At 34.7% G+C, this 26,837-nt stretch overlaps 1 protein-coding gene across 10 annotated transcripts in view; it reads right to left on the reverse strand.

Moving 5' to 3' along the window:
• Positions 1-570: 570 nt before the first annotated feature.
• Positions 571-26,837, reverse strand: part of IMMP2L (inner mitochondrial membrane peptidase subunit 2) — a 461,654-nt gene continuing 435,387 nt past the window's right edge. For 5 of the 10 annotated variants that reach the window (XR_010469559.1, XM_065048712.1, XM_065048717.1 and 2 more), the window contains one exon: positions 979-1,470. Coding sequence is in view for 9 of the 10 variants with exons in the window: in XM_065048712.1 (XP_064904784.1) it covers positions 1,323-1,470 (148 nt within the window). In the remaining variant the exon portion in view is untranslated. Of the gene's footprint in view, positions 1,471-13,975; positions 14,024-26,837 lie in introns of all 10 variants that reach the window. The other 5 variants (XM_065048719.1, XM_065048709.1, XM_065048710.1 and 2 more) reach the window with 2 other exon arrangements.

The following is a 26,837-nucleotide window of genomic DNA, read 5'->3' on the forward strand; positions in this document are numbered from 1 at the left end:
TTTCTTAATTAATTTGGAAAAAAAAAGGATCACAAGCTCCTGTTTTCAGTTGCGTTATGCCAAACAAAATGATTGTGAATTTACTGCAATTAACACCAAAACAAACTGCATTAATTTTATCTATGATGAGTTCAGAGACCTATGGAACAGATTTTTGGAACAAAGAAAGATCATGGCACATGTAGACGGTAAAGTGTTCAGACAGTCTACAGAACTGCAGCATTTAAGAAGAAAGATAGACAGTAACAGAGAGTTTTCACAGTGATTGAACCTTTCTATCTAACTGATACGCAGATACATGTCTTCAAAGAGCTATAGACTTTTCATCTTGTCTGAAGTTCTGATATTGCATGATTTAAGCTGAAATGTTTAAAGATCTTTTGTGTGATTTGTTACATTTTTAAAGTACTATCCTGTCTGAAGTAAAATTCAATAAATATGAAAATAAGCTGGCTCATATTAATCTGCAGTTGAAAATGTGTCATTTTTCAAGTTCTTTTCACTTATGTGCAGAAGCTTTGCTGCATATTCACAGAGTGCATTTATAATATTAATTGTATATTCATAGTATTAATTGTATACTATTTATTATCAAATTACATAGTTTTGAAGAAACATGGCAATCAATACTAACAATGACTTACTAGACTTGAGAAACAAATGAAACATTGCCTTCAGATACTGCAATATAATTTGCATATTTTGACTGAATATTTACTTCAGGAAGATATATAAGGAATTTATATATAAAACACTCCTGAAAGAGAAATTAAAAATAATATTTACTCAGTTTAATAATAAACACAAGCTGCATCTAAAGAAAAAAATCCCATCAGCTTTAAAAAAAAAAATCACTTATATAACTAACTGTTCAGCTGCAGAAGTAGCAAATCCGAAGCATATTACATGTGTGTTTGTTTTTTTCATATGCAATCAATGATAATAATAAAGGTTTAATTCAGTTATTGAAGAACAAGCTGACTGTAAAACATTAAAATATTTTATTGAATGTTTTAATAAACACAATTACAGACGTAACAAGATAAGCACTTTACTTCTCCCAGAAAAACTGAACATTCAAGCCTTCTACAACCAATTATGTAACACCAAAATAACATGCAATTCACTACTTTTTGATATTTAAAAACAAACAAACAACAAAACAACCAAATCACAAAAAAAACCCTTTACACTTAAAGTGGAATTTTAACATGAAGATGTCACATTTTTTGCTGATATGGCACCTGATGTTAAAGAACAACTGGCAAAGCTCTCATGGATGATGATACAAACACTGCAGCTCTTCCTGTTTCAATTCCACTTCAGTGTTGTTCCATTTGAACATATAGATCACTCTTCCTTTCTCTGGAGTGGTTTGCGCTCCGGAGGTAACATTGGCTGCAATCTCTGCCAGCGTTGTGGAGGCCAGAGGATATGAGTAGCTCGAGCATGCAGAAGTCCAAGAGAAACCTGCAACCACAATATAAACCAGAGATATTAAATACTACTAGTAAGATTAAATGTGGAAAACACGAATCAGATGATGATTTGTTAGAACAATGAGAGAATACAAAGCAGAGAACTTTGCTTGCATGAGGAGTGTCTCATGCATCTAATATGAGCAAAAGAAAAAATTAAGTGACAATTTCTATTTTTTTGGTAAAACATTTTGTGAACTCATCACAGCTTGCTGAAATTCACTGGCTGTAACAAGTATGAACTAAGAATGTTTTTTCAGGTTCAAGAAAAACAGCTGGTCAAAACAGGCAAGGCATTATATGATCTACCTAAAGCTTTTGGTTACTAATTATTCTGTGTAGGGTAGAACTAGGTTCAAGTATCTATTGTGAATAACTTAAGCAGAACCTTTGTATTTGAGCTATTTACACTAACCACAGCAGGACAATGGCGTTTATAAACATGCTGTGCTTTCTATTTCTCATTGTCCTTCAAAATTGCATTTTGTCTCCAACCAAAAATGGAAATTACTGTGCATCATAAATATTTCCATGAGGATGAAAATGTATTTCTGAAAGAATTATTTGAAACACATTTACAAGCAAGTATTTTTGAAGACTACTTACACTTCGTTCATATGTTTTATAAAGATGTTTTTACCATCTCATTTTTTCTTATTGTTTTACTTCAGTCAAGCAAAATAAAAGGCAGTACTGCTATTGCTTATAGGTAGCACAGTTTAGAAAACTGAATTGCTTAGAAAACATTAAGAAAATTACAAATAAGACTCTCTTAAAATGTGGTATGAAATGGCTAGACTAAGAATAACTGAGAATAGAACAGTCACATTTTCAGACTTAGATAATAAGACAGGCCTTCAATGTTCATACTTAACATTGAAATTAAGTAATTTGGTGTGGTGTTAATCTCACTTAATTTGAGAAGCCTGCAGGATAGTTTTCTGTATCTTAAATTATTTCTTTAGACTTCTTCATAAGACAATAACAAGTAATAAGCTCCCCAGCAACTACAAAGTATCCATTGCCAATAGAAAAGTTACAAATGTGACAAAAACATGGTTAGAAACACTGGAATGTCTTTGTATGTGAAAAGATGAAATAATTCAGACTCATAAAAAGAAAAAAACATCAGAAGTCGATAAAATTACAAATAGCATGGATAAAGAATGCGTAGGCATTATTTGCCTATTATGTCATCATTTCTCATAAGAATGAGGAAACATCACATGACATTTTCTTAAAGAATTTTTAAAGCCAACAAAAAGAAAATGCTTCTTCAGAGTGTGCATGATTCCATTCTACTTCCATAGGAAGACATCAGAAAAGAATAACAAACTGGTTCAGAAAATAATCATAGAAACAAAGTCCATCACACATAATCGAATGTAAAAAAAGTAACAGTGTAGTCTCTATACTCCACACTGAGGGAAAAATTGTGTACTTGTTTTCTTCTTATGCTCTAATGATCTGGTATTGGCTGTTGTCGGAGCCAGCAGTTAAATGGATTTACGGTTTGAACCCACACATCCCTGCTTAGATTTGTATGTAAACTCAGTTCTTCGGCTCCATTCCATTACTCATCCCAAAAAAAAAAAAAAAAAAAAAAAGAGAAAAAAGTTGTTTCAGTAAGCAGGTAATTCAGCATTTTATGCAAATAGACACCAAATAGGCCCCTAGGAATATCTTCAGCTAATTTTCTTGATTTAATTTCAAAGAATTAATGTATATTCACCAGTCTCTCTCTACTACATAATCAAATCAATGAAGCTGAAGAGGTCTATATCTAATTCCATATTCTGTGGCTTGATGAAGCAGGTGCTGAATTACTTGAATATAATTTGGCTACTTAATAATCCACAATATCTGAAAGAATCCGAAATAGATCACCAAAATTGCAGTCTAGCATCACATTTAACTTACTTGATCCCTTGCAGGGATCACTTGTTTCCCTGATCCATCGCAGCTTTTTTCTTACATTTAAGCAAAGGACGGGCTGCTAAGTGACAACTCCATTTTGATAGGATTTAGCTACATTTTTTTAAGTCTTCACATAGTTCTGGGTAGTTTGTTGGATATTTATGGAATTCACAATATCTTTTACCTTAATTATCCTATGAAGTGGTCTGCAAATGTAATATTGCCATGGGGATTTGTTCTCTGAGTATACAGTATGATGGCACACACCTTACAGGCTGGCGCCGAAACACAAAACCACAGCAAACCCCACCACTGCATATAAAATGTGACAGCGTAAGTACAGATAAAAATGTTAAAATACTCTTCCAAAACACAAATAACATCCCATTTTCAAAGCTCTGTGTTTTTTTTAGTGCATTACTTGTTATTGATGTCGGTAGGAGGTCTGCACACAGACTGAGAATATAATAAATAAATCGAAACTTGTTTGAAGCTGATGCTGGGAATAATTTTGCCCTGAGGATTACTTCTGCTGACCATCCTCTGACTTGAAACTAATAAAGAAATATCCTTCCTATAAACTTGATTTATACATCAACATGGCTAGTGTTAAAAAGGAAAAGCAGGTATTGCTGGGTGATGGAAATCTTTACTAAATAACAAATGACACTGATGCCATAGGGCTTCTTTTATAATAAGTTAAAGTCTCACTTTAAAAGCACCTTGATGTTTGACTTCTGCAAACAACCTTAATAACTTTTGTACATTGCCTATTATCATTCTGTACTTACCAGAGCAGCCATGAATTTCACTGAGGAAGAACAGAATTGTTCGCAGAGAATAAACTTCCCTTGTTAATGGGTTTACCCTCACCAAGGTTAGATATGGACAAAGGGTGAACTGAGAGGCTAAACTTTCTGTTGCAACAGTGAAATACTGAAATAATCTATTAAAAAGAGATTAATCAGTTCCCTTACAGACATTGTTTACTTTTTTTACTTAGGAAAATGTTTAGCCCCTTGAAACACTGTCTTAACTACAAGAAAAATCAGGACTTTACAAGCACAAATTCTTTGAGGAACATATTTCATTTACAGACATGAGGAAGAGATGTCGACAATAAAAATAGTTGATTTTTATTTCTACATTATGATATATTTATTATTCTTGTTGTGGCAACAAAAGAGACTATATTGAATTTAATACACATTATTCTCCCTAACCTGAGATGTTTAGGCATTAATTCTATTTTTTTTTTTAATCTTTGAATACTTAATTGAACAACTGAGAAAGCATTCTGTTAACACAGCAATTTTATCTGCAAAATAAGTTTTGAATTAATAATACTCTTTTGACACTGTTACTGTGATAAAAGCATATTTGCTCAGAGTCTGCACATTGTTAGTATGTTAGTTGTATGGAGACTGATTAGTTTTGGCAGTACATTAAGGACAGATAAGCCTAAGCTTGATAGTGCTATCTGCAGTAGTCTTTACAACTATCTTGCTCATTCTGTCCTAATAAGTTGGGATAAATGTAACTTCATTAGTATAAAGGCTTATGTTACTATGACTTCCCCCAGTTCCAAAATTTGCAATTTTAAAATACTCACTGATTTATAGACTGTACTCTCCACCTCTTCCTGTCTGTTTGGCATTTGACACCTTCACTGTCTCTTAGCATGGTGCCTTTTCTAGTCCCAAATCTCGATGGGAAAAGTAGCATTCAGACTGCACAAGAATCATATATAGATGCAGCATGCAGTGGTGCACACGAAAATTTCTGAGGAAAACCTGGTCTTCAGTTTGGATTTCAAGAAAAGGAAAAGTCCAGATAAGGATGTGACCCTAACAAGGCTATTATCAACTTTCTCGGGATTTGTAAGGTCTACCCAACCTGCTAAATTCAGGTATTGCTGCTCCTAGTTGTGAGTTCACGTTACAGTAAAAGCATTCCCCACAAATTCCTCTTTGCTTCTTTCTTCCCTTGAACCTTTGGTGATTTTACTCTAGCTTAAGCAGTCAAGATTTCAAACTCTGTAACAACCTTTAAACAAGAAAGTACAGCACCACTGAGTATAAACTGAAAAACAGCAATGCGAAATGAAAAAAGCCAGGCCTTTACAACCTGTTCTGAAGTTAAACTTCTTAATAAGTCAGTTTGCTAATTAGAAGTAATAATATGACAAAGAAAAAAAAAATACAAGAATGTTTGTTCAGCTGTTACTGTAGCCCTGTAAGCCAGTATCACCATTGATATTAACAAGCTGTATACCTTGTAGCAGCTCTGCAAGGCCTCAGGACTCATTTCTAGGGCTTTGTCTGAACTTTCCTTGCCTGCCTGAAGTTTTGATCTAGCTTGTTTAGCTGTAACTATTTTTCTAATTATGAGTTGACTATTGCATAATTTGTTAATTTTGCTTATATTGCTTGTATTTGTTTATATTTGCATAATCTTGTGGTATAATCAACGTTTTTGCATACAGCAAAAAGCAATTATTCTGTGTAGAATGAAATATTTATGACTTCAACGTAATAATGTGGTTTACAGGACTATTGGCATGGGATAATAAAGTCAGGCTTATAAAAAAATTCGCAATGGTCATTAAAAAACAATTGATTAGGGAGCTGGACAAAAAGGTTTTGAGCCTAGCAAAGAGAAAAAAGTGCAAGAGAACCAGGAATACACTAACATATGTAAAATAAAATATATAAGTTAGAAAATATGCTAAATTAGGTCCAAGTGGAACTGAGAGCAGGATGGGTGCTGCCCACCTTAGGACCTAAAGGGACAGTAAAAATACCGAGAAAAGGGTAGATACTTGAAAGCGTTTGTGTGGCATTTTAAAACTGTTTTGAAAGACTTATTGTGCATTGATTTGATAATTTTGATGTGAATGGTAATACCACTTTAACTAGACTAACCATATTAACAGTCTAAGTAAAATACTGTAAACAGTTACGATTTTAATGCAACTGTGAATTGGTTGCTTCTCGTATCCAGTAAGTTCGCCTTTTTGCTCACAACAAAGTTTTGACTGTAACATTATGTTACTGCTGATTTTCTAATTGACACTACATAAACTCTTATTAAGTAGTGTAAAATAGAGAAATATTATTTCTTTTCCTCTTTTGATATTTCTTTTCCTGTTTTTCCTAAACAAAAATGGTGATTTTGATGAAATCTTAACACATTTTGGTTGCACTGTTTCTTCTGCTTCCAAATCAAAAACATTCAAAATCAGAAAAAAAAAAAACAAAATTAAATACAGGATTTTATTATTTTCTTACAATGTATTTTGATATGGGGGGATTGTGACTGAAATTTAAGTTAGTTATTTCAATAAAAACATGAAATACACATGAAACGTTTACATCTTTGGGACAAAAGGTCCTGTAATAGTCATATTACAAAGTACAAAATAACAAGAAACCCGGGGATATCTAGATCTGTCACAGAAGATAATAATAAGTGAAGGTAATAAGAAGATAATAATAAAGCACAGCAATAGTCCTTAACATTGGATCAACATAGCTATCCTCTCTGAAGGTGTACATGAATAAGTACTTGAATACAAATCTTCTGAAGAAGAAATACCAAAAAATCCTATCTGAAAAGTGATCTTGTTTCATCATGTTTAAGCCTAGAAATAAATTAATATTAATTTGTATTTTGTTTCCTGATCTAATTAATATATGTTTAAATTGTGTAAATCCTCTAAAATATGACTGGAAGAGAGCAATAACAGCTATCAGACAGACCTGAAACAGAACTATATTTCAAGCGCTACAGATTACAATCTGTGTAGTTGAGAAACTTCATCAACAGCCAGAAAGTGTCAGTTTTAAAGGCATATATCAGCCTCTGGTTTAGAAGAGTCACTTTTGCTTTCGTCTCTTAAGCTGAGTTATATTCCAGCAATATTGCACAGGTCTTGAAATACCATGGCAAAAGCTAAACATGCAAACACAAAAATTCATAATTCTCTCAAACCAAAAAGAGAAAAAACGGTACAAACAATCACAATGTTTCAAATTATTCTTTCTGTTCTCTGAATGTACTCTCATTACATTTTTTTGTTCATGTGCAGGTTAGTAAACAAGCTATATATACAATCCTTTCACATGCTCAGCTCTATGAAACATCTGCTTTATTCAAAATTTACTTCTAAAATTTTCTGTTTCATAACACAAAGTCATTGGGGATGGGCAGTAAATTTTCTGTGTCATACCACAAAGTCATTTGGGATGGGTGGAAGTAATTCTGTAGCTGCAGGGGTCTATCCAGACTATATTTTGCTGTCTGGCTACTTGCTACTTGCTATAGAGGTTCTTGCTACTTGCTATAGAGGTTCTGAAATGTGTCAATACACATTAGGTGGAAAATCCTCTGATTTGGAGAAATCCTGGGTGATTTATAGATGGTAATATTTGAGCAGATATATAGATATAATGACTTTTTCCAGATCTAGTAGTTCATAGCCCTGCTACCTATAACCTATTAGCCTATGAGCTGTAGTTTGATGTACTGGTTTAACTGAAACTAAGGTGATTTTCCATGTAGTTGGAATGTTTTCTTCTTACTACCTAGCACGGTCTTTTGTTTGAGATTTAGTTTGAGTACAATAAGATAGCACCATGAAACAGAGATAATGTTTTCTTCCAGTAACTTTTCAGTGTTTGGGATTTTGTATGAAAAGAATGTAAGAAATCTTGGCTGTTGTCAGGGAAACCAAGAACTTTTTCAACCATCCAGCTGCAGGTGCAAATTGGTAAAAGAGGGGCAGATGAGACAGTGCTTAGACTGATACCTAGATTGGTCATTGAAGTATTCCATTCCATGAATGTCATGTAAGTGGGAAGTTGCTGGGGATGGTCCTTCTTCTTTGATGGCCACCACCCATGAGTGGTCCTGTTCTTGATCCTAATCCTGCTCCTGTGATCTCCACATTTAACTGGACTTTCTGTGCTCACAGTATCCACCCTCTGGTCTTTGTTGGTGGAAGCATGTGTTCCAGCAGCTAAGTATTAGAATCACAGAATTGTTTTGGTTGGAAAAGACCTTAAGATCATTGAGTCCAACCATTAACCTAATACTGCCAAATCAGCCTCTAAGCCAAGTTCCTAAGAACCTCATCTACACATCTTTTAAAGACCTCCAGGGATGGTGACTCAACCTCTTCCCTGGGCAGCCTGTTCCAATTCTGTATCACTCTTCTTCTATTATTGCTCTATTAATTCTGTTTCTGTTTCAACCCACAAGTCTTCCCTCCTTTTCCCTTCCTTTTGCAAGGGCAAGAGAGTGTGTCTGTTTACTGCTTTAGCCACCACTCAGGATTAAATGGTAGCATTTGATTATACTGAAATTCTAGAATATTGGCAGTGCCAGATTGTGTGGAGGTTGAAAACCATGTGCAAAGGGACCAGGCTAACTGGAGAGGAGAGAAAAAAGTTCTAGAATATTTCAGCCCCAAAAATCTCAATGAAAACCTCAGGATATAAAGACTTAAGCAGCTATGTAGTGTTTCAGCTATAATACTAACAGAAATATATAGCATGGAATAGCTATCTGTGTCAAATTAGATTGCTTGTCTATAAAAAAGGTTGTTGCACTGGGTTTTTATATTAGATTGTAGGTGTAAAATGATCTCACAGGGAATTCTCCCAGTAAATTAGTGTCTTCAAAAAATCCATACTTTAATAGAAAGTAAACATGATTGCTATTACATTTCATTTTCTGTACATGGCTGAACTTTGAAACAACTACTATCAAGTGCAGTAGAAGGAAAAAGGCTCAATAAAAATAAAATCCTGTGGATTACAGTAAAATCCCAGAGAAACCACTTCCTCTAGTAGAAGTATGTGTGATAATGAACAAAGGCAGAAGAAACAAATATCCTTGACCTCCTTCTTTTATGAATGTAAGGATAACACAAAGATGAGAATCAATAAATTATTTTGTAAATAAAACCGTACCACAACAGATGTTCTTTAACTTATAACAGCTCACTGAATAACAGGATGCTAAGTAGTTCATGAATACAAAAGAGTGATAGATTCCTTTCAACTATGTAGCAAAATACTATCTTCATCATTCTTTCCTCTTGTCATCCCTGAACAAATCAGACCTAATGGAGTCATACAGTTCTAGTGACAAAAGAATGCAGCCCATTAATTCTGTTAGTAAGTGTTCCATTATGATTCCATTATTTTGATAGCTGAAGGAGCAGCTCCAGCTCCAGATAAAACATCCCATATGTGTTTTCTTTCACAGAGCTACTGTATAATTAGTAAAGGTCCCTCTTAAAGTTATCAAATTCAGAAGTGTTCACTTAGATAGAAAATACGTTATAAAAATCTAAAAATATATACATGACAATTATTTTATTTAAGAAAACTTTAAACAGTAAAAATAGACACTCAAAAGAGATGCACATATGGTACACATACATGCACAGACACAATCACAAAATAAGATGTAAAAGAGATAAATATATTTCAAATGCAATGGATGATTCCCAGAATGAATAAAATTTGCATGCTAGCACAGAGTAGTTGTCTGAAATTTGTATAAAAATTGTAACTGCTCCAATCCAACATGGGTTTGCAATTTTAGCTATTCATTTAAGAAGAGGTGAGCACAGTCACTGCATTGTAATAAAAGCTCAGGTTAATGATTGAACTGAAAAAATATAATGAATGAAAATATAAATAATAATATGAAAATAATTGGGTTGCATTCTCTTTTGTTGTATCACATCTACATGCCTATGTTAAGCATAAAGTTACAAAGGAGGTAAAGGAAGGAAATGGTCACTGAAAACAGAATATATTTCACATATGAGATTTTTCTATAGTTACATGAGCAGACAGAGATTAGTTAACATTGAACTCTACATTCATAAAAGTAGTGCAGATTTAAAGGAATTCAGCTTAAAGCAGAGTATTTTTTATTTAATTCATGAAGAAATCAGCTGTTTATGACATTGACTAAATTAAACACAGCAATAGGTTTGTTACAAGAATTGTATGAGCTGAGTTCTATCTCAATGCATTTTTTTGGAATTGTTGAGGATAAATTATAGAAAGGGATGCTATAACTAATTCTTAACTCCTTCCCAGTTTCTTCTGTGTTTTCTAAAGACAGCTTTTTAAAATAGAAGCTAGCATGTAACACAGCACTACTAGTCTTTCGTCTTCAGTAAGTATAGCATTCTTCAAAATTATTCTTCCTGCTTATGATTAACAGAACTGTTATGCTAAATAGGTCTACAAAAAGATCTAAAAGCCAATCTATTATTTATTTTAGATTTCTAGTAATAAAAATGGTGAAAAAATTGCTTAATGCACAGTATGATGTGCTTTGCATGCTACATATACATTAATATCATTTAAGAGTTAAAAACTTTTTCACATTTCACTGGGTGATGCACAGAATTCCTAGACTAAATAGGATTGTCACTAAGTCATGTAACTCAACAGAAGAACAAAATGTACCAACATCTTTCATAAAAATGACCTACATTAAACAGCAGTAATATATGTGCAATTCAATATTTTAATAATTGATAGATCAAGTAGCAGGAAACAATTATTAAAACACATTTATTATCTTCACCTAGAAAAATTAGCTATATCCCAAATCTATGCATATTAATTATTCAGGAATACATAAAAGCCTTCAATGTGAATTCCTGTTCAGAAACTTATTGTTTCAGTGCCAACAGTCAGAACGCCAGGCTTAATGACATTTTTCAGCTTACTACACTGATATTGATTATGCGCATTGTCTTTCTTGACTGAATACTTAGGACACTATGCAGAAATGCTGTACATCACAAATTAAGCTGGCTTCCCGTTTTGTTCCATTGCATGTCATTAATTCTGAGTGTCACGCTAAAGCTTTGGCAAACACAGCAGTTCAGTGCGCTCAGCACAAGAGGAGGAGTCAGGGAGCAGCTCTGAGAGCTCACAAGCTACCCAGGGACCACACTCGTCCCCTCACCGCACCGCTCCTTGTGACCCAATTCTTCCCTTCAGCCTGGCGCTCCAGCAGACAGAACAAGGCCCTTTGCTTCATCACCCCTTCTCTGAGGTGCCCTGTGTTTCCAGAGAGTGGGACAGAGGCGCCCCAGCACTGCTCTCTGGCCACGGAGATTTACTGTCACACTGTGTAACACAATGGAGAACCATGGTCTATTCCCGCTCCACTTTCACTGCATGATCACAGATAGAGCAGCCCCTAAGGGTGAGTGGCTAGTATTGCAAAGCTGAGCAAACAACCTAAGATGACAGATCAAATTCCACCAAATTTCTGGAAGTATGACTGTGCTGGGGATCATACGCATGCATGCTGGCAGAGATGACATTTCAGACTCATTCAAGATAAACAGAGGGAAAGGAAGGAGTCCTACTGTCAGAAGGAAACAGTAGGCTTCAATTTCTAGATACACTCAAATTCTTCTTCAAGACAAGGGATGTGAAAAACCCACATATTAGTTACCTCTGGCATCTAATTTATACTCTTCATACTCCTTCCAAAAGCTCGGAAAAGTACCTGATCTCATAGGTCAATAATCAGGGCTATTTATGAACTTAGGGGTGTCATGGAAAACATCCCATCCTGCTGCTGCTTCATCTGTTCTGCTAGGAGCAGCTCCAGCCTGAGTGGCTCCATCAGTGAGCGCTGTGATGGGACAGCACTGGAAGCAGCAGATGCCAGGCGTTTGGGAAAGTTAATTACCTTAAATTTTATTTGGCAGATACGTGACAGACAGTGAAGATCTGTAATTTGCAAATGCTGAGGTAAGGAAAAAAAAAAATGGGACAAAGTAAAGAAAGCCAGAAAAGTTAATTCAAGATAAGACAATACCTCTTAATTAAAAAACAAAAAAAAAAAAAAAAAACAAAACCTCTGATATTACAACTTTTTCTGAGCAAAGCAAGCCTTTTCTAAAGATAGGAGAACTGTTAAGAAATTTTCAGTAACAATAGTTAGCATGTTCAGCAAATAGGTGTCAGCCTACCCACAGGTTCTCAGTTTTTTATCACACATTTCAACTGTTTTAGTCTGACATAAATGAGGCTGTTGTAATACTGTTAATAAAGTAATTTTTATTTTATCCTACCTTAAAAAGATGTCTGTTCAAGACTACTGCACTTAACTAAATATTTCAAAAAAACCTGCTGTGAGGCTTGCTTATATTTTCTTCTAGAATGGCATACAAAAACAGTTTGACTTATAGAAAACATGCCCTTGGCAATATGAGCTACGAAAAGCAACGGGGAGTAAATATTCAATGAGCAGCTAGGATAACAAAATGTCATTAAATAGCTGCGTGATATGTTATTAAAATTATAAAAGACTTTTTAATAGAGGTCTTTGTGTGAGGATGGCTAGAGCTCATGTAAAATGGTAAATTTCATCAAGATAATTCTGTATACATAATCTCCACAAGCTGATTTACCAGAATACTACAGAACACATAAATACTTTAAATATATACAAAGATTTTTCTCCCCCTTATAGCTATAATAATAGCTATGACTTTAAGAATGCTTAAATACTTCCCCTCTTGTTTTTATCTGATTTATTCTGTATTTTTGTTAAAACCATGGAGAAGAGATTAAATGCACTAAACCCAACTTCTACTTTGCTTGGGGAAAACTATCTCCAAAACATTCTTTTTCTCTCTAGTCAATCTTATGATTATTTAGCATTGTGTTTTTATGATACTGTGACATCTGTCAAAATGCAAGGCTTCTTGGTATAATTCAAATGATTTAGCTATCTTTTCACTTCGTAGCAGAAATTATGATTAAATAATTTACCCTATGTACTTATTAATATAATTTCCACATCTTAAATAACTAATCCTCTTCATATTCACTTTTTTTTTTTTTTTCAGTTCACTCCTGATCAGATTAAGATAAGGCATAACAGGTTCTGGTGAGGAAAGAAGCTTCACAAAAATAAATCAGAAGTATAATAAGATTCATGTCCTTAACCAAATGCTGTTGCAGTTCTTCTACACAACCGTGAATCTACAAGGCCAGATCTCACATCTGACATTATTGCTTAATTCTCCACAGGAAACTCCCTCAGCGAGGAAGCACGTGTGTTTACGGAGAAGGCAATTTTACAGACAAGTGACACGGTGGATCAAGTCACCAGGCCTGGCCTGTGTACCTGGCACCCCAGACAGCGCTGACTGGTCCAGGGAGGGGCAGGGGACCAGCAGTCAGGATGATGCAGCTCCCCATTGTTAGCAGGACATCAGAAAAAAACACAAAGGACAGGAGCAGCCCACATATGAGCTTCCTGATCATTACACTAGAGGTCCAGTTAATTGGCCTAAACAAAGGTACCTTCAGCCATTTGAGATGTCCCAGGAAACCTCTACTGGCCACTGTGCCTCCTCATTCAGAAAGGCACAGGCTTCTTCAAAGTCTTGTGCTATAGCTTCCAAAGGCACATCAATGTTTCAGATTCACTAGCACACAGGGAAGACAGTTTCTAGACAGCCAAGTTCTCCCATTGCTTTCTTCAATAACTTTATTATTCTTCTGGCATATACTCACAATTCTTTTCTGCTTTCTCCTTGTTCTCTAGCCTTCTTTAATGTATCCCTATATAAAGAAGGGGGATACTATAAATCAAATAACCAAGTTGCAGACTGCATCCTTTCAAAATAATAAGTTACCTTTCTCATTAGCCAAATACAGCAACCAGGTCTAATACACTACTTTACCATCAAGAGTTATATTTATATAAAGGAAATATTAAGATTTGGTCTTAAGCTATACTGAATGAGCAAGAAAGCAGTGCAAGACTAATGAATTCAGTTGCCTGCATATTTAATAAAATATTCTCTCATAGTCGTAATCAAGCCATAGTTCAGCAAAGCATGTGCTGCACTTTAAATATTCAAGTAAAAGAGTTGAGCACATTATTAAAATTATGTAAAATAAAATAAAATTAATACAATTTCCAGTGAGCTGATGATTCAGATTTATTAACTCTTTAAATTACTCACATTTTCAGATTACATGTATCTATTAGATTATTTTAGCAAAATTTAACCAGACAGAGCTGCCAGATTATCACTGCAAGAAAAAGATCAGCGCATTTAGGATCTGAAAGATCTAAATGTAACAACACCACAAAATCTAATTCAGTACATGGAGCTCTGTCACTTCCAGTAAGAAAAGCAATTAAATTAAAATTCCTTTTAAGTGCTTACCTTTATAACACAATTTCATTCAAAATATGCTGTAAATCCACCATTTATTTGTATCTCAGTGTTTTGGGGAACAGAAATCATATTTTTGGTCAGCAACAGACTGCATATCCATCACCATTGCCAGAATGCCTGGAGATCTAAGTACTGTCTCTGAAATTAGCTGAGGAGACAGCAGCAGTGACATGTGCAGACAGCACCGTCTGATATATTTTCATCGGTCTGCTCTGGAGAAAATACAGTTCTGTATGTTTACTGAGTTGTTTTTTCTGCTTCAGGATATTAGCACTCAAAAGCAGATGAAAAAAGGTGATCCATATTTTAATGAGAACATTATGAATAGTTCATCTTCTAGCTTGCTTTAGAGTACTAAATTTCTGTCAGCTATAGGTAAAGGTTATTGAAAGATGGCCATTGCAATTGCTTTGCAATTGAGGTCTGGAAACCTCCCTCCAGCATCTTTGCTCTCCCACTACTGCACAGCTTAAGCAATCCAGCCTGAGCTTGGTAAGGACAGAATGATATTTTGTGTACTTTCTTGTTCAATGATTTGAATGCTTGTTATTCTTGATTAGACAAAAGCCAGCTTCGAACCTGGAAAGAAAGGCTTCCATGCTTTGTTCCAAATTTCCTGCAGTAACTGAAGTCCCCATGCTGTCTGGAGTCACATACAGCCAGAGGTGAATCTGAAGCTGCCTTGTCCTCAGAAGTCTCGCCATCTGGTGTTATGTACATGTTAGCCATTTGAAGTGTGAATTAATCTCAAATGAGAGGCCACCATACTATCACACAGAAGGGTTGGTTTGAAAGGGATCATCTAGTCCAACCCACCTGCTAAAGCTGGTTCACCTGGAGCAGACCACACAGGAATGTGTCCAGGTGTCTGGTACCATCCCCTTGACACCCACACTTGAGATATTTATAAACATTGATGAAATCCCCTTCTCTTCTCCCTTCTCCCCTTCTCTTCTCTAGACTGAACAGCCCCAGCTCTCTCTGTCTTTACTCATAAGAGAGATGCTCCAGACCCCTAATCATATTTGAAGCTTTCTGCTGGACTCCCTCCAGTAATATCCTGCCCCGTGTTTGTAGCATGAGGATGTGATTTTAACCATGAGTCAAATACACATCATGAGTCAAAATACTCCAAATGCAGCAAGTAAGAAGAAGGAACTTAGTATGTAATGATAAGGGTAAGTGTGGTTCTTATGAAAAGTGAAGAAATGCAGGGTCAGATTCTCAAGAGAATTGGGGGAAAAAAGCAAAGGAAGATGTAGACAGCATCAAAACTTTGGACGGGAGTTTAGAGTTGCATGAACAACCTACATCCAGAAATTAAAAGTAAAACTTCCTCCCCAAACATCAGTACTGACATGAGTTCAGTAAGCATTAGCTGTAACTGGAAAACGTTTCCAATTAGTACTAATCAATTAAATAAGAGGGTAAGAGATCCAGACTTCTACTGAGAATAACCTATAGCCTCCATTGCAACAGAGAATCCAATTCAGCATCCGCTATGTTCTACAGCAAGGCAGCTCCTTCTAAAATCGCAGAAAACTTTCACATCATCTTTCTTCATAGTCTCCCCTAGATCTCTGCAGAAATTAATTCACAGCTATTGCATAGCTCTCTGGTACACATTTGTGTAAAGAGCTATTTAAACACAGATCATGTCTGCATAGGATCCTGACGCTTTCCTCCTAAGTCTGGCTGCAACTCCTGAGTGACTTCTCTGATGCCATTCTGGCAGTCCTGTTTCCCTTCCTATGTGTATGGCAAGAAAGGGGCGAACCTCCAGCTCTCCACAGTTATTCATCTTTAAGGATTCCTAGCTGCTGACCGGTAGCATTCCCCAGATGAAAGGTCCAACCAATCTTCTTCCACTGCTTGGCAGAGCAGCACATGGCTCTGGTACCCAGATGCTCTGCTACCCATTTTGACTATACAATGGGAGAGGGATTCACTATAAATCCCCGAACACTCTTTTATAAGGAAAACTGGAAAGCAAGGCATAATCACAAGCAGAATCTTGATGACAAGGGAGACAAGGGATACAGAAGTAATTTCCAAGATGGATTAATTTCCAAGTTCAGCCAAAAGATGAATTCTAAAAAAAAAAAACAAAAAAAAAACCCCACACAACTAAATTCTGTGGCATCTGAACATTTAGTTCTCTGGCCACAGAGCACCACTCTAGATTAGACCTTGACTGAGATTAATGGGGCATGTCCTACCTCCTTGTTACTTTTTTAAACCTCGTCTAGATTCACGAAAGCCATCTCACCTGTCTGATTGCAATGAAAGCAAATTATTATGATCTTCTTTCATTCATAAAGAATAAGGCTATTTAATGAGAACTTGCAATTCTCCTCAAAAGACAGAAGAAATAAATATGAATTTTGTAGAATATATATTGTATATGCTATAGCAACTACACAGAAAATATATCAGAAATAAATAAAATAATAAAAGTTATTTATTCTTATGGATAATATTTCAGCTGGCCTCAGTTATTAGTTTTTGTGTTTAAAGAAGCTTTAATGCTTCTTTGATTTGCAAATGTTGAGGTAATAATACATTCAATTTCTGCTAAGTAAAATTTACTCCTGCCCAGCCCCTATGATTCTACGTTTATTTAAAGTTCTTACTACCCTCCACTATGGCATTACTATCAACACTTCTTAATCACTAATACTCATTTCTAAAAATGCTAAACCCAGCCCTTGAGCTGATAAAAATGCTAGACAGGGCATTCATCGAAATATGCATACACAGAAATTGACACATTCTTTTAAAAGTCAACATCTTCTCAAACCTATGACAATAAAAGTTCAGTCTCCACTTACCATTCTTTAGGACATTATACATACCCATTTACACAAATACAAAACAGATGTAAAATGTTCCTCTTCTTAATTGTCATAGACATGAAGCTACTAAGAAAGAGATATCAGAATCTCTATTATGTCAAATTGCATCTTATTTAAATGAAATTTATTGTTGCTACACAAAAAAGGTTGAGCCTATTTGATGATTATCATTTGAGATTTCTTACTTAGAACCATGTCAAAATTAATCCCTATTTAATGAGCTTTTTTTAAATGGTTTAAAATATCAAAATTCTGAAACATGCTTATTAGAACTATTTGTAAGTAATTAAAAATGATAGCTTCTAAATGAGTTGTGATTGGATCCTAAAGCCATGTCAGAAATAGTGCTCAGATGACAGCATGTCAGATAATTTTATGCCTGATACATGGGCCCTGTTGATCACTAAACAGTAACATTTTTATTATTCTCTTGAAAAAGGGAAATTAAAATTTCTGCCATCACGAGTTCTTTTCTCTTCCCTTTCCCTGCTAGTTCACAACACATCATCCAAATCAAGACTAGAAAATCCTTAATCATTCCATTTGTGTCCCCCAGCTTCTCAGTTATCAAATGCCACTATTACAATGTAAAAAAGCGATAAACTGAACAAATAGGGGAACCAACATGCTCACGAGCCCTTAATTTTTCTCTGTTTGGTGAAACACTTATCGTGATAAGCTATGGCATTTCTGTGTAAAATCCTTTTTAGATTTTGGTGTGTCACATTGTATCAGTCAGGAGTCAACAAGTTTCTCATGACATCTCACAGGGAAAGCTTGTGTGTGAGTTTCTGTTTTGATTTGTTACTTTGACAGTATGGTGAAGATTACAGTAAAGGTTCTGAAAACTCCTCGGCCTTCAAAGCATAGTATAAAAACTGTCTTGAAAGTAGTTATTAGAAATATGAAGAGCCTCTTGTTTTTCATAAATAAGCCACTTGAAGCATGGAGTGTTTATACATGTTAACAAAAATATCAAAATTATTTTTGTTAGTAATATTTATTTGTTATTCTACAGAAAGTCAATCAGATGACAGTAAAATGAATATTAAATGTAAAAATTAAAAAAAAAAATTATATTTGTTAAACAAACCTGGGACAGTGATAGAAAAATAAAAATTAAAACCTGGTAAGTTTTTCCTAGTTTCTTCATTGTGATTATAATATTTAAGGCTTTTTAAAAGACTAATTCTTGCCATTGGTATTTCCTAGAGAAAAGAAAGCTACACAGAGCCAATAATATATATCTCTGTTCTTTTTAAATAATGATGTGTGTTGCCTATAAAAAGCCACCCTGAGCTGTGAATTTCTCAGTGTCTCAGTTTCAGAAGTAATTTGAATACTGACTGGAGTCTGGAACCTTTCCTCAAACTGATTAGTAACTTATTTGAAAGCTAGTTGCAATAAATTTGAGAGGACTGTTCCTGTAAACCAGCGCTATTTCTCATGTATAAGGACAACTGAGTCTGACCCTAAGATTTAATTTCCTCTGTAAAATAAGAGATTTAAAAAAACCTCACAGATTTATGGAAGATTGTAAAATATGTATATGTCAAACTTCACCTCTTGAATCTTACTAGTTTCAACTACTCATTTATAGAGGAGTGTGAGAAACAATGCTTAACAATATTATTACTCTGACATATGCAGATGACAGTCTAGTATTGCTCTGCATTTTGCTTTTGAGGAGGACTTTTATTTCCAATAGGGATAATATGTAACAATATCACAGCTTGTCATGGCTTATCTGAGAAACACAAGAGCTTGCAGGAAATACATGAGATTTAAGAATGTCACTAGTACACAGGCACTGTTTATCATGGTACTCACTGGAGTGTCAGGTAAACACACTCCTAATCATAAAGAAAAAGAAAAAGAAAAAGAAAAAGAAAAAGAAAAAGAAAAAGAAAAAGAAAAAGAAAAAGAAAAAGAAAAAGAAAAAGAAAAAGAAAAAGAAAAAGAAAAAGAAAAAGAAAAAGAAAAAGAAAAAGAAAAAGAAAAAGAAAAAGAGGAGAGAAAAAGAAAAAGAAAGAGAAAAAGAAAGAGAAAAAGAAAGAGAAAAAGAAGAAAGAGAAAAAGAAAAAAAGGAGGAAAATATTTAGAGGAATTGTAGGTTTTCCAAGGGAAAAAAAAAAAAGAAGCCCACTTAAATATTTTGATTTCTACTACAGGAATGTGAATTCTACTAAAAATTATTTTAAGTATTAAAAAGTCTTGATGACCTGAGGGACTTGTTTAGAGACCTTGTTTATGTACCAGAACAAAGCCTTATGCAAACAAGGAGCAACACTTGTTCAGTCTGAAATCTCTGAATCTCCTGTCCATTTACATAAGACAAGATATGAGCAGTGAACAGCCATTTGCCTCACAGGCATTAGACTCAGACAGCTATTAGAATATAGTGCAGACTACTGTAAAATTTACAAGTCTGACACAGAGCTTATTAGATATAAGGGATATAATTGCATTGTTTCAATGGACACTGGATTTTACTCTATTGGTATGATCCAATGTCTATTGAAGCATGTAGAAAAATACACACAAAAAAATCATACGTAGGCCCTATTCAGAGATCCTTGGGTGGATGAAAACAGATATTCGAAGATTTTGATTACCATTATCCTTGGCTCATACTGTTGTATTTTTTCCTAATTCAAGGATACGTGGTTTTACATAGGAAAAGTTCCCTGGTAATCATCACAGAACAATTTCAAGTAATTTCTCTGTATTTGGAATACATGCTGCAATCTCTCCTTCTTTAGAGAGACTGCCTAGAGGAACATCTCTCTGACCCAACAAAAGAGGTGCTTGCATGCTGCGGGGGTTAGGGTTTTTGATAGCCCCAACTTAAGATAATTCAAGTCCTGAAATAAGACATAAGAAAAAGATTGATTAAACTTGGCAATTAATACTTTTTGCTGAAGTGCTCTGGTATCCAAAACACAAATGCGAGAGAGCAGTGATTACTGATCAAGGTATTAATATTATTTGGAGAGGCTTAATATACATATTAAATTTAGGAAATTAAAGTTAGAAAATTGAGTTGGAGAAGACATCAAGGTTAAATGCAGACTTGAGGTTAAATGAAGATTGATTCAATTGTTTGTTTACTAGACCCTCTTTTAACATATTATTGAAATCCCATGAGAAATTCATCAGACTTGGATTCTCCCACCTAACACAATGGTCTAAACTGAAATTCATTATAAGCTCCGCAGACAATGAGTGCAAAGAGAGGACCTCAACATAGTGATGTAGAACTGTAGTAAGCTATATCAGTTTTCCGCATTTCTCTCCATTGTCTGTAGAGGGAGGCTAGGCAACTGTGCTATTAATTCGTGTGTCTCTGTTCAAGGCTTACAATTAAATTAAAAGAATCTGGGCTTTTATATTGACTTAAAAATAATGTAATGTTCTCCATTAAAATCCATCTGTCCAAAAGATATGCTCAAAATAAATGCAAGACATCACCTGATATTAAATTAGCTTCCTAAATTACTTGATACTAAATTTAGAAAGGACTAATGCCAAAGGCCCCTTTGGACTTTACTAGCCCAGGACCAGTATACAGTAACTGATATTGCTTTTCCCAGTTTCATTAATAATTGGTGTTTGTTGTTTTTTTTTCTCAGAAAATTCTCAGAAGTCCTTCTTTTTATACTACAATGCTAAAGTAGAGCAGTAATAACTGCAGGTGCATTACTGAGCATAAGTTATGGGGTTTGAAATCTTAGTGACCTTGAGTAGAATCAGTTTCCAAATGCAATTTGTTTAATACCATTATATTACGTGATGGCTCTGGGAGTGAGGGAATATGAGAATAGTAAAGCCAAAGTCCCTTGGGGTAGTCAGATAAAATGTAGTAGTGCTTGTCTAAATAACCGTTTGTTATATCTAGTTTTGTTGCTTTAAAATGCTCTGCTCAGGAAGCTGCTAAGCTCAGTGGAAGAAATCACCTCATCTCAGTCCTCACAAAGCATTGTTGTATACTGCCTCTGTTCTAACCACAGCAACTTACTGCCACCAAAAATATGATGCAAAGCTAGATTAAAACCATTCATTTCAGAATTAAAACATAACACATTAAAAACAAGGCTTCTTGGTTACCATTGAATCACACAACTTTCTTTTTTTTTAAAAAGTGTCAGTTTAACCTAATTTCCCAGGTTTTGTTTTTTAGATTCCACTTCCAGTTAAGAAGATACGTCATGTTTTCTTTATGGGACCACATCTGAAAAGAGTCAGTCACTCTGTACTACTCACAGTCAAAAGAACTTCATTTAAATGTACTTTAAGATTGAATCTTTTGTGTGAAGACTGAGCAATCTGCAACCTGTGAAGAATAAAATATATTTAGAATTCACTGCCAGAGATGCAGTCACAAGATGCAGAAATAGTTGCTGGAAAACCTCAGAAGCTGGTGTGCTAGGGAAAGTCTGGGTTTTCCCTGCTTTTAGAGGATTCTATGTGTCCCGCATACATACTAATTGTATATGCCAGGGTACATAGATAGTAAAAAAATATATGTAAAATCAGTCAAGAACTGTTTCAACATAAGAAATGGTTGATCTTTAATGAAAAAAAACCCAATGCATAGCTAATAAATATATAATTTTATTTTATTTTAGATACCTGATAAAGTCACTGTCAACTTTCTAGTTGAAGCCTAGTTTTACACCAGGTTAATTAATACGTAATTCTTGCAGCCACTATATTTGTAATTGTTGTGTATGGCTACATTAAGCTAATATGGACTATAAATTTACTTTTCACAATATTTGTTAGGTTTAAGAAAACTAGAGGTTGCTAATTTCAGTTTTAAATAGAAAAAAAAAAATAAAAGAAAAACTGAGAAAAAAAAGAAGTGGTTATACTTAAAGACTAATGCTGGAACACTGTTTCTGCAGGTAGAGCATGAATATATTCTCTGAAATGAAGTCTCCTTGACATACTCTTCTTGCACTTCATACTATTCTATGAATTATAGAAGAATCCACACTGGTGGTGTATGTTATTTTGGAAGAGTCATTACTCTTCTTAGAAGCAGGCTGAAATAAGGAAAACTGAATCATCCAATCAGTGGTCAATTGGTACCTTCATAGTCTTGCTCAAGGGAAAAAAAAAAGTTCAGCTTGAAAATTATCTTGAGAAATACACCTTCAGAAAGAGATGTTAAGCCAGATTAAAAAGGATCAGGACACTATTTCTGTGAAAACTACAACAATGATCAAGCAGACCAACAACTGCGACTTTTACAGCTAATTGGAACAAATGATGTAGACACATTTCCTAGAATACTCTAGCCTTTCCAACAGAAGATCAAAGAAAAGCTTATACTGGCACATACTAAAAGTGGCTTTAGATTTTCAGGTGATATTTTATCAACATCACTAAAAGTACCCTAAAATTTACTGCACCCACCCTGACCAAAACAAAAAAAAATATAATCTATCTGATAGGTCACTAACCTTGATATATACAGAAGCCATAACATCATTGTTGGAAAAGTAGTAAGAGGTAAGACATTAAAGACTATAGAAAGGCTGGCACTGTCCAGAGGATCCAGTGCAGATGCTCCAAGTTCCTCAGCTGGGGAAGCCTCAACTTTTTCTAACAAGCAGATTGCACAGCAAGGCAGCTGTAACATCTCGTGCATCAGGGAATCCTCTGTTTAATAGTGCTACTCATCTCATCAAAGAGGCACTAATTTTGAGGATAATTTGGAAATTCTGCTCCAGCTACCAATTAAATTGCACTTCCTGTTTCACAAATACCAAGTAGAAGTCATCTTCACTTTTTTTCTTTCTGTTTAACCTTACCTGACAGGAATGTAACCCTTGTTGTTCCTGAACGTTTTTAGTTTTTGTCCTTTTTAATACATTGTAATGATCAGTGTATAAAGATCATTTTATTGGAGTAAAGATGACTGGCACCTCTACACTCAACAAATCTCACCCTAACAAACAGAACGACTGTAAACTCTATCATTTCCTATATATCTCCATTTCACCCATGTTCATTTTGTTCCAGCTTGTATCTTCATTGAGAACACAGCTTTGCTCTTACACAGATGTAAACATAACAATAAATTCAAGAGCACATGAATGCAGTAATCATTGCATCCATGGTAAAACAGAACTGGATGTTACCTGTTGTCAAAGGAAAAATATGACTAAATGTCTTTAGCTATCATTTCTCCAAGAACAATCTTGGAAACTTTTTAGTCTTTCTGGATGAAACAAACCTTCAGTTTCACAGAAATTCTGAATGTCCATAGAGACCAATTCCTATTTAGTAAAGACAAGGCTTAGGAGATATAATTCCTTAAGGTATGAACCAAAGATAGGATTAAAAAAGAAAATTATTAGCTTCTCCTTTTATATAATCTGTTGGGTTTTTTTCTGAGTTATTGAAGTGTATACCCTTCCAAACCAATTTTAATTTTTAAAAATAAAGATCTGTTTAAATATATATGCAGCAAACATTGATAATATCTCTTTTTTTTATTTTAAACTATCACACAAAGTTTAAAGGATTTTTGGTTTTGTTTGTTTGTCTCCTGAACTGCAGGAGAGAATCCTTTCCCTTGTCAAAGCAAAGCTCCTTTAAATAGTACTGTAATATAGAAATCCTATTGCCAATGTTGCTAGTTTATATGTAACTGACTGCTGATATTAAGCCAGTAGCAATATCCCTAAAAAGGACAGATCAAAGTTTATTACAGTTTCCTGAATTATTTTTATAGAAACTTTTATAGAAATTTTTATAGAAACTGCAGGAGTAAAAAAAAAAAAAAAAAAGTACTAAAGGTAGATTTACAAAATACCTGCAAACACCAATCTGTTTACCAGAAAAATCGCACAAAGCCATGCACTAGGTCCAGTACATCCAGCACCCTCTTATTTCATGTTTAAAGGAGAGACAGATCCAATCAAACTTGGTGGCCGGGGAGTAGATTTTACAACCATGTGGCCATGATGGAATCATGTGAGTCTTAATTTTCTACCATAACAGCTGCTAATTTTCAATGTGTTATTGAATTAAATATCTCATTTTTTTTTTTTAGAGACAGAAGCAAGCCAGTATAAATCAACATCAGATAATCAAAGCGAGCAAGACAATGAGAAGTGTACATTGTCCCCATTTAGAAGCTTCTAATACATGTCTTGTAGATTCTGTTCTCTAATAGAATAAAAAGAACATCTTTTTCCTTGCCCAAAACTCTGAAATTTACAAACTAGAACAAGCAAAAAAAGAGCATGAAATAAAAAGAACATAGCAATATATGAAAGAAGATAATTTCTCAAGTAACAGTATGAAATCTTATGCCTTTGACAACTTAAATCATTTTGAACAACACGTAATTTACGGTCATGAAAGGGCAAGTGTTTTCTTTCATTCATTTACTTATTTGATTCTCCACAGGATACAGCAAATAAATAAAATCTCTTCTAAAAAGCCATTCTCCGCTGTTATCTTCTACACCTTTAGGAAAAGAATCTTAAAATCCTTTGGCTTATGAGCAAACCCACTTACTGTCATACATCCCTCCATTTTCTCATTTTTCATGATAAATTCAACAAATTTTTCTCATGTCACAGGTGTTCTAACGAAAAGTAGTATTAACAGGCATATTGTGACACAGATTTAGACTTTTAAGGTTCTTTAATCCATTATAGCTGGAACATTTGGACAGCAATACAATAATTATTTCTCCTAGTTTGGGAAATACTTTCTTTTCCTGCTCAATTTGGAAATAAGTCCTGTACATCCTGGAAAACAGGATCAATTCAAAATCACTAAAAAAATCTTGAAATATATTAAAAATGTTATCAATTAGAAACTTGTGTATAATTCAAATGATAAAAGGTTAATCAGCAGAATCCAAATGTAGTGCTACTTCCATAGTGACACATTGCCTATTAATTACAAAGGCTGAATATCTGCTATTATATTTTAGCAGCATCACAGCAAAGCATAAACAGTGCAACCTGGCACAACAGTTTAAATCCAGTTAAAACATTCAGGAATATAGTTTCATAATTTGACAAAAATAAATGCAAAAAAGAATGGGTGTGCTGTAGCTTACTGTAGGAACTAACTGCTTAGTCGTGTTTCCCTTTACTCTTAGTAGTGGCAGATGTTAGCACCCTGCTGAATCACTGTCTGCAGAATCTCGTTCTCTTTTTGTATTGAACATAGACGGACCCTAAAGTTACCCTTTGGGAATACCCACCAATGCCTTTTTTAGCCAGATTTCCAAGGAGGTGATTACAGTCAGAGGTTCAATGTTATGCAAATGCAGAAAGATAAAAATACAGATTGTTGAAAGATGAGGTAGATTACTGACTAAAATATATACTCTTCCAAAATATTGACTGTCATCTAAGTAGAACTAAATATCCAACAATAAGCAAACTGGACCTCCTGGTTTTGGAACAAATGATGATACTGCTTGTTAAATGCAGGTATTCAGGAATGAAATTGTTGATCTTCATCTACTTATGGTTAATACACATCCCCACAAACCTCTGTGCAGGTTCTGTTACATTCAATAGGTCTACTGTGTCAGTTTTCCCTAAATCTGATTATTTTCCAAGTATTGTTCACCCATTGTTCTATATCAGGTTATTATAATTTACCATGTGTAGGCCAGTTCTTGAAGATCATTCAGGAGCTAAAATGTGCAGAAACCATACATGATCCTTACACATAGCAGCAGATCAGTCTGAAGTAACTATGTGCTATTTTCATTCTGTGTTACTCTTGGGATCCTTTTTATCTATCAGTGCAGTTAAAAGTGTGGGTTAGCATTCATAAACCTAGAAACAATCTTGGGATGAAACAATTATAGCTGCCGCCTCTTCCTACACTTCTCACAACTGTTGCAATTCATTGATGATTTTACCATCTGTCTCAAAAGCTACAATACTTGGTTTAAATATACAACAGCCAGACAAGCAACTTGATTATTACATGCAAAGGCACCTCTAGCACCATAAATACAAGCTTAAAACATCCCACTGCTTTTGCATTTCTACCTGTGTTAACAATCAGGCGACTAGCATGGGCTTGGCACCAGAGTGGCTTAATATCTAGGCTTTGTCATGGCTCTGCAAATTACTACAAAATGCCTCCTGGATTACATTAAGGTTCTTTCCAAAGGAACTTTACTGGTTGGTACATCCCATTGAGACATTTCAAATAAAAGCTGGGAGTTAAATCATCAGTTGTTCTCCATCTTACTGGTGATTAACCTACGGTTGAAATTAAAAAAGATTCTGTACCTGTGAACCCCTTTGCTCTTGTCCCATCTCTGTAGGGATTTCTCTT

Source organism: Columba livia, chromosome 1 (genome assembly GCF_036013475.1).
Source record: "Columba livia isolate bColLiv1 breed racing homer chromosome 1, bColLiv1.pat.W.v2, whole genome shotgun sequence".
Classification (NCBI taxonomy): Eukaryota; Metazoa; Chordata; class Aves; order Columbiformes; family Columbidae; genus Columba; species Columba livia.